The 11,137-nt window shown below is 46.1% G+C and overlaps 1 protein-coding gene across 1 annotated transcript; it reads left to right on the top strand.

The window, feature by feature from the left end:
* The first annotated feature begins 1,395 nt into the window (after positions 1-1,395).
* Positions 1,396-2,466, top strand: tmem121aa (transmembrane protein 121Aa). Its single transcript, XM_007893174.2, has one exon. It carries the CDS (start codon positions 1,462-1,464, stop codon positions 2,398-2,400), a length of 939 nt encoding a protein of 312 aa, XP_007891365.1. The 5' UTR covers positions 1,396-1,461; the 3' UTR covers positions 2,401-2,466.
* Positions 2,467-11,137: the final 8,671 nt, after the last annotated feature.

Genomic DNA, 11,137 nt, shown 5'->3' with positions numbered 1-11,137 from the left:
AGCTGCAGATGGATATTTTTGATCTGGAGGTAATTCTGAAGATGTGATCTAATAATAATAATCCTCACATTTGGTACAGCGCCTTTCATGTCGGGAGGACATCTCAAAGCGCCCCACAGGATGCACTGTAAAATATAGTGACTATTATATGGACAGCCAATCTACGCACAGCAACAAACAGGCCACAAACATCTGACCTCACCCTGCTCCTCTTCTTCCAACGGTTGAATTGAACTGAACTGACTTTTCCCAAAGGATGTTACGTAATTAATATATCCCACTGTTCCCTCTGTGCACACAGGTTTACATGTGATGTATGTGTGAGTGTACACGATTCGTACAATAAAATAATGAAACATCGGTTCCTCACTCCTTGGCTGCTTGTGAAATGTTGTGTTGCGCAAATTGGCTGATGTGTTTCACCAACGAAATATACAGTCAATCCACTTTACGTTATATTCTATGAAGCGCTTTGAGACGTCCCAATGACATAAGATGTTATACAGATCCTGTTCAAATAGGAACATTGCTCGATGAAAAAAAGACCCAGGTTGCTTTCTACCATCCTGATAGTCGCATGCTACAATAACGGAGATGTTGATAGCATCTCCATTATTAATGCAATGGTTATTATTATTATTTTGAGAGGTCTTGAAGACGTGATAAGGTTCTATATCAAATGCAAGGATTATTATTATAATAGACAGACCTGTACAAGCGTTCAACTGGTTATCGATCCGCCACAGATTGGTTTCACAAAGTTAATATATTGTTTGCAATTGATTCTGATGTCTCTCTTGTCTCTCCTCTCTTACCCAATGACAGCACATAAAGGTCTCATTCACCACCTCCGATCAGTGCTGTGCGTGATGGATTTCAGGATAAAAGCGTTTCCAGGCATCCCTAGAGGAGCTGGGATTTTGTGAAGAGCACACAGCAGCTTCCTGTAGAGATGAAGCCCCTGGTTACCAGCTCCGCAGCGCAGGTGGATAAATGGCCACAGACACCGTACGGACGTCCCCCGTCAGACTGGTGATCAATTCACTAGTGTGCGACTGTGTCCTCGGCCGCTTCTGCCCGCACAGCCTCTGAGTGGCCTGTTTCGTTTGCCAGAGATTAATCTCTCTGGGCTGGGCTCGTGTCTCAGTGCCAGGGCTATGCGAGGGGGAGGAGACAGCATCGGTGAGAAGCTATACAAATCCTTGTCATCCTTTTGCCCGCAAAATACAGTCAATTCACTTTACAGTCTATCCTGTGACACGCTTTGAGACCTCTCGACTACGTGATAAGGTGCCGTATCAACTACAAGGATTATTATTATTACTACTACTACTATGTGCTGTTAATGTGTGGCCTGTGCACTGTATGGAGGTGTAACAGCCCAGCATCGGCCCTCTAGCAGGACGTCCTTTGCCAGTGTGCCACAGGGCACAACTGGAGGGTCTGCCCGAGACCACCACCATGGTGCTGCCCCCGCCCGACAAGCGCCACGTCTGCCTGTCGGCCATTGTGATCATGAGCAGTATGGCCTTCATGGACGCCTACCTGGTGGAGCAGAACCAGGGGCCTCGGAAGATCGGCGTGTGCATCATCGTGCTGGTCGGAGACATCTGCTTCCTGATCGTGCTGCGCTACGTGGCTGTGTGGGTGGGCGCCGAGGTCAAGACGGCCAAGCGCGGCTACGCCATGATCCTCTGGTTCCTCTACATCTTCGTCCTAGAGATCAAACTCTACTTCATCTTTCAGAACTACAAGGCGGACAAACGGAATGTGGACACGGTGGCCCGCAAGGCATTGACTTTGTTGCTGTCCATCTGCGTGCCCGGGCTGTACCTCATCTTGGTAGCTCTGGACAGTATGGACTACGTCAGAACGTTCCGGAAGAAGGAGGACCTCCGAGGACGCCTCTTCTGGGTCGCGTTGGACCTATTGGATATTTTGGATATCCAGGCCAATTTGTGGGAGCCACACAAGACTGGCGTCCCAATGTGGGCTGAGGGCCTCATGTTTTTCTATTGTTACATTCTTTTGCTCATTCTCCCCTGCGTGTCTCTCAGTGAGATCAGCATGCAAGGTGAGCACATAGCTCCTCAGAAGATGATGCTCTATCCTGTTCTAAGCCTTGTAACTATCAACGTCGTGACCATCTTCATCCGGGCCATTAACATGCTTCTGTTCCAGGACAGCAGGGTTTCGACCATATTTATTGGCAAGAACATCATAGCGATAGCCACCAAGGCCTGCACTTTTATAGAGTATCAAAAACAGGTCAAGAACTTCCCAGAGAATGTCATAGCCCTGGAACTCCAGCAGAATTCCATTGCCCACAATCAGACCGTCCACAGCACGCAAAGTGGGCAACACAACCAGACGCCAACCAGAGAGATCGTGGACACATGACCACAGTAGAGTCCGAGCCGTGCTACAAGTGGCTTCCAGTGATAGAAAAATGATCCTGTAAAAAAGGGGGAGGAGGAAATGGAGTTGGATGGAGCCAATTCGGTTGTTCCAGCACCGCGGACAGCTCCCGTGTTAGACACGGGACAGTTGTTAACAGTGATGAGCTGTGTTCATTCTCACTCTCCCCCCCCCCTCCCCCCACCTGCTGCCCTCACCCCGTATCCCCCAGCCCCATCTCAATCCGTTCACTTCCTCCCCTAACCTCCATCACCAGCCTGCTGCTGCGGCTCACGATCTCAGGAACAAAGCGATCAAATTGTGTGAGCGAACCAGACCATGAAGCTCGAGCTCCGAGATGGCAGTATGACTCAGTGATACATTGCTCTGGTTTGAGACGCCGTGATGGAACTCTCTCAGAAGATCACCAGGGACAGAGACTGAGCCACAGTGATTTACGATAGCTTTGGGTTTGCAGGTTTCCAGAGTCGAGAATTTCTAATGTCGGAATAACACTGTCTTTATTAATAATGCGGAACTGTTTTGCAAACCTATTTTGAGGTCTACCTGTATTTTTCGGAACAGAGTATTTAAATTATTTCGTAAAATTGTCTGAACAATTTAAAGAGATAGACGAACGAGACAAAGGAGGGAACATATTTTGTGGTCCCCAAACAGAACGCGCATACAGCTTTCGCCTCTCTCCCTTGTTCATTTGAACCCCTTAACTCTAACCTTGCACAGTTTCCTAAGTCTTGTGCTGATATTGTGGCTTGTGACATGGAACCAGTGTATTGGTAACTGCCCACAAGTACTGCATACACATACTCTGAATGTTCACTGAAATATGTCTCTGGGCTCATCCCAACTCCTTTTCCTAGAATTGGATTATTTTTTAAATGACATTGAAATGAGGTATAAAATCCAGACTATTTGCTTTGTATTTTATTGTCAAAATGCTCTCTCTTTCCCCTTCTCTGATCATACTGTTTCTCTCACAAGAAAGACACAGATCACCAGCTGCAAGAATCTTAAAGTCTTAAAGAATCTTTATCTTAAAGAATCTACAAGAATCTTAAAGATTCAGACCTCTGCCGCCCATTTCGCACCCACACTAAACCCCCATCATTCCAGTCTTCGCCAGGTTCCACTATCACAGATCCTCTCACTCACAAATCCCTTCATCCCCTGGCATCTCCTTACATCTCCTTACATCTCCGACCTGCTTTCGCCCCACTCCACTACCTGTTGCCTCCACTCAGCTGTCTCTGGCCTTCTGTTTGTCCCTTTTCCTCTCTGCTCCACCATTGGCGGCTATGCTTTCAGCCACTACGCCCCGAAGCTTTGGGATTCTCTCCTCAATCCCTTTGCCTTGCCTGCTCCATCCGCCTTTTAGATCATGACTGAAGACCTTCCTCTTTGACCGTGCTTACGGTCACCTACTTACCTCCCCCCAGAACAGCCTTGGGCTCCATCACTGTTAAGCGCTGCCCTGCGTGAGGGGTGCTATATAAATGCAAGTGGTTGTAAAGTAAGGAAGGTTTGACTTGTCTAAACCCAAATTCAAGTGAGCATTGACTCGAGAGTGCAAAACTGTCCCTTGAATTTGGCATTAGATTCAGTCTCACGCAGAGAGATATCACAGTGACACAGGGAAGAGGCGTTATTCTGCGGTTGGGGCTGTGGTGTCTTACTGGAGCTAGTTAGGACAGATCAATGCTCTACACTGCAGCCTGCCCAGCATTCACACTCCTTACCTTCATCAACACAAAATTCACCAACAATGACATTTTTAACCCCCTCCTAAATTGGACATAGAATTTTAATAAGGAATCCCATGGCCCAATGGGAATTATGACGTGCGCTGAGAGGCTGGGCTTGTTCTGAAAACAATAGAGAAGAAGGTCTGATTTTGCAGGAGAACAGGACTTGAAACCTTCTCGCTGGTTATCTCTGTGATTCTGAAGCTCAATTTGTTTTGCTTTCTCAGGCACCTTGAAACAAACATCTCCTGGAGTTAAGATCAGAGGCAGCATCTCTTCAACCCCACTTCCCCCCTCTCCCCACCCCCCACCCCCAAAATCAGGCTTTCAGCTGGCTCATAACCGTTCTGTTTTGTCCATGTTTGTTTTCTGGTGGAGACAAGTGAAAAATGACTTCATTTGCTGAGACAATAAAAGGTATTTGTTTGACAAATATCAGAGTCCTTGTTGGGTTGTGAGAGACTTGGGTGGGGGGTTGCTGTGAAGCCAGACAGCCTGCTATGGAAGGAGAACACTATAAGAGGTAAGTGGATGGCGGAAACTTAATTTTTTAAGGCAGAAAAAATTTCTCAAAAAATGGTTACTTTTTGTGGAGTCCCGTAGCGTATTGGTTTGAGCACTCCTCACAAGCGAGAGGACCCGTGTTCGATTCCCGGGCAGGGCAAAACCTTAAGCAAGTTTCCTTACTCCACACGCCTGTTTCCCTAGTAGTAAGTAGGAACCCAGTTGTTAGTCGATCGGCGGATTGCTTTCTGAAGGTAATGATCCTTTTTTTTTAAAAAAAAGTGGTCACTTAATCCATGAATGTGAACCCTTGTGGACCAGCCAGCACTTGAAGGTTAAAACGCAATACATTGCAGTATTTTTAAACATAGCCATGTTTTGGGGGTTGGTAGAAACTAGCTTGTGTGAATAAATCAGCTGCCGACTCGCCCTTGATATTAATTTAATTAATCATTCAATATTGCCACATGTGCTGCTTATGCCCTGCTCTGTCTCTCTATCTAAAGTTGCTGACCCGACTGCATATTCCTGTATCCCCAATTCCTCAGTCTCAATTGCTAACTGTTAGGATTTGGGTTCATCTCCAAAACACGTTCAGGCAATTGCATTTCAGAAGAACAGGCTCCAGTCTGTCTCCACTCAGAGGCCTGGCTGAATATGAAGAGAATGGAGATTGAGTCCTGCCCCTGGGTGCTTTGTAATCATGTGTGTAAGTGGTTGCCAAGTTCTGTTCATAACTTATTGGGAGGAATTACAATGCAACCGCAGAAGCCAGGTCTCATCTGCCATTCAAGAAACCTTCGACAAGCCAGTATCTGACCTAATGGATGAAAGATGTCCTTTCACCTCTCGGACTTGGGTTCGAAGGACAGACCAATTCTCTCAAAGCTCTGTGTCTCTGGTCCCTGAAACCAGGCAAGATTGAAATGCTCCTCTCTGCTAACTTGAATCTTCAGTGAAATGGATTGGGCACATTCAACGCATTTCTTCAGGGGCATAGTTTCACTGCACAAAACTGTGCATAATTCAGCACAAATTGGTACTAATTGACAGTGAGGTTGGCAGTAAGATTAGATGAGGGCACTGCTCTTTCATTCAGGGAAGCTGGCTGCTAACTGGGGAGGACAATGGAAATGACTCTGGTGGCATGGCTGAGTTTCTTACTCATATCTAACTCTGGATCCTTGTTAATATTGGCTTGGAAACATAACCCATCCAACTAGGCTAGTCAGCCTGGTGCACTCTCGCCTCTGAGTCAGACAGTTGTGGGTTCAAGTCTCACTTAGTCTAAGCTGACACTCCAATACAGCAAGGACGAGGGGGGGGGGGGTTTGTCGGAAGGTGCCATCTTTTGGATGAGACGTTAACCCAAGGTCCCATCTGACTGTTCAGGTGAATGTTAAAGGTATCATGGCACTGTTTGAAAGGAGAAGGGAGTTTCTCTCTCCCAGTGTCCTGGCCAATAAATCCCGCAAATAAAATCAGTCACTCCAGATTGTGAGAGAATTCAATGAGGTAGATGTTGAGAGGCTGTTTGTCACTTGCTGGTGAGTCCAAAAGAAGAGTGTGTAAGTATAAGTTCAAAAGTAGTATTGTAGATCTAACAGGAGTTCAGGAGGAACTTCCTCAAGCCCAGGGTGGTGAGAATGTGGAACTCACTGCCAGCAACTGTGGTTGAAGTAAGAAGCGACCACGTATTTAAGACAAAAATGGATCGCTAGATGAGGGAGAACAGAATAGAGGTGTATAGGAGAGGGGAGTATAATAATAATCCTTGCATTTGATTATAGTGCTTTATCATGTCTTAAATGTCTCGAAGCGCTTCACAGAACATATTGTAAAGGGGATTGACTCATGTATCTTGTGGGTGAAACGTGGCAGCCAATTGCGCACAACAATGTCCCACAAACAGTCGTGGATTCAGTGACCAAATTATTGTTTTTTTTTTAAAAAAGAATTATTACTCCCGGAAAGCGATCCACCAATCAACTAACAACTGGTTTCATACGTACTCCTGGGTAAACAGAGGTGTGTGGAGTAAGGAGATTTGCCTAAGATTTTGCAAAAACATATAGGAGAGGAGTAGGAGGGGTGCAAGCAGGTAAGGGGAATAGAAGGCTTGTGTGGAGTATATACAGTTTTCATGCTGTAGAACTCTACAGGTTGTCGACACACAAAGACTTGTTACCCTCATATTTTTTTTCTCTACAGTGCACTGATTAACAACTGAAATGTGGAAGACTGATGATAATTGTATTCAGAAGTACTTAATTGTAATCAGTCCAAGTGGTTACCTGTATTTAGACGTCCAGCGGATCAGTGTGAGAGAGTGATCATCATCATTTTCAGGCAGAAGTAGTGATGAGGACGTTACTGGTGTCAGACATTGTTACACTCGACTCATCTGCAACAGAAAATAGAAATTCGTTGTAAGAGAGAGCAAAAAAAACAAGGGGTAACAGGACTTTGTGAACACCCTGTATGTAATTCTGTAATGGGTAATTACTGCAGTACTGGAGTACTGCGCACCTGCCTGGCTCATTCATTCCTATTCCAAACACTCATCCGTGCACACAGGCCAGGAAATGGCAGATTGGATCACACTATGAAATCACATTACCAGACACCTCCTGCTTATAACTCAATCATTTTGCATGCACTGGTCTCAGACGGGCCTGCAAGATTAACAAGCAAAATGTCAACTCTTAAGCCAAACAAAGCTGCCAAAATTAACCCATTACAGTGTGCGTCAGGGAGTCATTGACAACTGGTGGTAGCAATAATATGGTTTAGTGAGTCACAGCGCACAGCAGGACAGAACACAAATTACCGGCTGGTAATTAATCAATGCCAGTTCTCTACTGTTGGCCATCTCTTACTGGGCAAAGCCACCCAGCGACACTAGATTGGTTTTACATTCCTCTCTTATCTTCCTCTGTCGATTCGCGGGTCGAGCAAAATGTTAGTTTCTTTATTCCACCCGTCTCTGTTTACCTAGCAGTAAGTAGGAACCTGGTTTTTAGTCGATTGATGAATCGCTTTTTGGGGAGTAAGGAAACTTGCCTAAGGTTTCGCCCCACCCGGGAATTTAACCTGGGTCCTCTCTCTTGCAAGGGGAGCGCAATAACCACTACACTACAGGACTCAGTGTGATAAGGCGGTATATCAAATACAAGGATTATTATTATTATTACACCATCAGAATGATCATGAGCGTTATACTAATGATGGACCATGTGGTGGCTCTGAAGCTTACAGCTGGACTATTATATTGCTCGCGATCATTTTGATAATGTAATGGACCCGTGGATACTGTGACGAGGTCTCACAACCTGATTTATGCCCTGAGTGTTTGCCTGCGATCAGAGTATTGTCCTTGACCCAGTGTCAGCGTTGGTTGAGCTGTTAATCTTTCAGCCTGAATTGATGTTTCCATTGGATGCTCAGTCAGTAAGGTGTCCCTCCCTCCCTCCCTGATTGTTACTCACTTTTTCTTGATCAGCAGGTTCTTTACCCTATAATCCACTGACCGCTACTGTGACGAGAACACAGGCAGGAGGCGTTCCTTCACACCTTTAATCAGTTAAATCAAAACCCAGGGAAACAGGGAACTTGGAACTGACCTGGCTCCAAGGTGACATGTTTGGCAACGGAATTTAGGAATCGAACCAGCCCTCTGTGGCGGTCTCGGTAGTCCGGTTCCTGAGCCACAGTACTCCAGGACACTGCTGAGTGTGTGAGCAATGAATGGAGCTGTGGTAAACCACCCAGACCTGCAGTTCTGTAACCAACCTGCACTCTCACCTGCCTCCAGAAGTTTTTAATTTCCATCATTAACTTTCAGCAGCCTTTCCTATGACAGAAACATTAGCGACTCCAGCAATTGCCTAAGATGAAATGATTTAATTTCATTTTGACGGCAGGCTCCCCGATTACAGATCGATTTTAATTCGGAAAGAGCTGTAGACCCACTCCTTCACTTTCTGCAGGTGCTTGTGCCTGTGACGGATATCAGCAAACTCTGCTCTGCTCTGAGACAAGTCAACTTGATGCACGCTCTATCTTGGTAATTCCCGTCTCCTCTCATCGATTGAGGATTCTCTGTGTGTGGGTTTCTCTGGTGCTCGAGGAGACCTTCTCCCTTCCTGTCCTGTATGTTTGTCACCCTCTCGCAGGAAGGAGATATATGAAGTGCTGTATCAGCCTGGATTGGTTGGTAGCACTCTCGCTTGAGTCAGGAGGTTGTGGGTTCAAGCCTTACACTGGGATTTAACTTGTCGCAACCCGGGGCTAAGAGGGTGTATATAGCGCCTTATCATGTCATTGATATGTCTCAAAGCACTTCAAAGGACATACTATAAAGCGGATTTGTGTGTCTTGTGGGGAAATATGGCAGCGAGATGCACACAGCAGTGTCCCTCCAACAACCATGGAGTGAGTGACCAATTCTCTCTGGGGGATTGGTGGCCGGGACACCCTTCAGTGCCGTGGGGTCTTTAACATGCACCTGATAGGTAGATGGGACGTCAATTTGACATCTCATCCGAAGGACGACAGCTCAGAGACAACGCAACACACCCAGCGTAACATTGAACGGGTGATGGGCGGAGTGGAGCCCAGAAACTTATCAGTGTCGCAAACGTTGCAGGATGAGGTGCTCATTTTCTCTCTCAGCAGCACTGCCAGGGAATCAGTGGCAGGATGCGGGTGGGGGGGAAACATTGTGCTGGTCTTTGAAGGATTCAAGGGCCCAGGAGAAGAGAAGGAGGGATTGAATGTCAGTTGCAGTGGCAGCTGTTGATGTTAGGCATCAGAGCACTTGTCTCCTCCATAAAGTCTCTACTGACAAGCTGCCCTCGGTTGCAAAGAGCAGAGCTGTGCCAAAAATAACCTACCTTGGTCCTGCCTAGTGTGGCTTGGAGGGAGGGGTGGGGGGTGGGGCAGGCTGGGAGAAAAGGGTCCTAGTTCAGGGTGGGCTGGAGCCAGGGACCAGGAGTACTGGGATGATAAGTTAGCAATGACGGAGTCGTTTTCAGAGGAAAATAAATGAACAGAGTGCAAGTGACTGCTGCAATTGCTGATGTGTGCAGTCTCCTCCCTCCCCTCATCTGTTACTGTTTTGGCCGCACCTCCCTCACTTGTTTGGAGTACAAACTGCTCATTGATTTGTACAATGGCAAGACAGCAGTCTGCAGTCCTCATCACTTGCACTTTAGTATCCCCAACACCCTTCAAGCTCGCAGATCGGTTTGGATGAAGAAGCTGCTTTGACCCATCTGAACCCATCCCTCCAGAACACCCACCTGTCTGTCCCCCCATCTGGTCAAATCATGACGCACTTTGAGATGTCTCAACAATGTGATAAGGCGCATACCAAAAGCAAGGTTTATTATTATTATTAATTATTATTATTATTATTATTATTATAAATACATGGAGTCCTGTAGCTCAGTGGTTAGAGCACTCGCTTTGCAAGTGAGAGACCTGAGTTCAATTCCAGGCAGGGCGAAACCTTGGGCAAGTTTCCTTACTCCACACGCCTAATAATAATCCCTCCAAAAAAAAAAACAATAATTAAATTGGTCATTTTTCAATCTACGACTGTTTGTGGGACATTGCTGTGCGCAATTGGCTGCCGCGTTCGCCCACAAATATACAGTCAATTCACTTTACAGTGTGTTCTGTGAAGCGCTTTGGGACGTCCTCCCGACGTGAAAAGCGCTATATCAAATGCAAGGATTATTATTATTATTATTATTATTATTAAATCAGTTGTAATGTCCTGGCCTCCACTACCCTTCCCAACATGTTTCAGACATCAATTACATTAGGCAAGTTTCCTTACGCCACATACCTCTGTTTACTTAGCAGTAAGTAGGATCTTGGTTGTTAGTCGATTGGCAGATTGCTTTCCAGGGACAGTAATCCCTAAAAAGTCACTCAATCCACGATTGCTTGTGGGACACTGTTGTGTGCAATTTGCTGCTGCATTTCACTCCACAAATACACAGTCAATTGAAACTTTACAATATATTCTGTGAAGCGCTTTGAAATGTTTCAACATGATAAGGCGCTATATCAAATGCAAGGATTATTATGGTAAGTGTATCCAAGAGTCCCAGGGTGTGCTTTGGGCTTCCAAAGCCTTGCCAACCTGTGCCTAATAATTTTCAGAATTAGGTAAACAGGATGGGTTCCTCCAGGGAGAGAGTGCATAGTACATTCCAACAAATATCTCCGGAATTTCCACGTGTAGCTGGAGTCTAACCAGCTAAAACGGCATAGCTTGCCATTGATAGCACTGTCTAACAAGCTTGCCCTGCTGCTTTTCCAGTTAGGACCACCCTACCCATTAGGGCTTTGGCTTGCAGGGTTAACAGGAGTTGAGTGGGATGACTCCTTGCACCCACTAACAAGTCTGTCCTTCCAAGTCCTGATGATGAGCCTGTGCTGTCATCAGCAGTGCCCTGGAA

This window comes from Callorhinchus milii, unplaced genomic scaffold (assembly GCF_018977255.1).
Source record: "Callorhinchus milii isolate IMCB2004 unplaced genomic scaffold, IMCB_Cmil_1.0 Scaffold9, whole genome shotgun sequence".
In the NCBI taxonomy this organism is placed as follows: Eukaryota; Metazoa; Chordata; class Chondrichthyes; order Chimaeriformes; family Callorhinchidae; genus Callorhinchus; species Callorhinchus milii.
The sequence above is the reverse complement of the archived record's forward strand: the minus strand, read 5'-3'. Positions and strand labels throughout refer to the sequence as shown.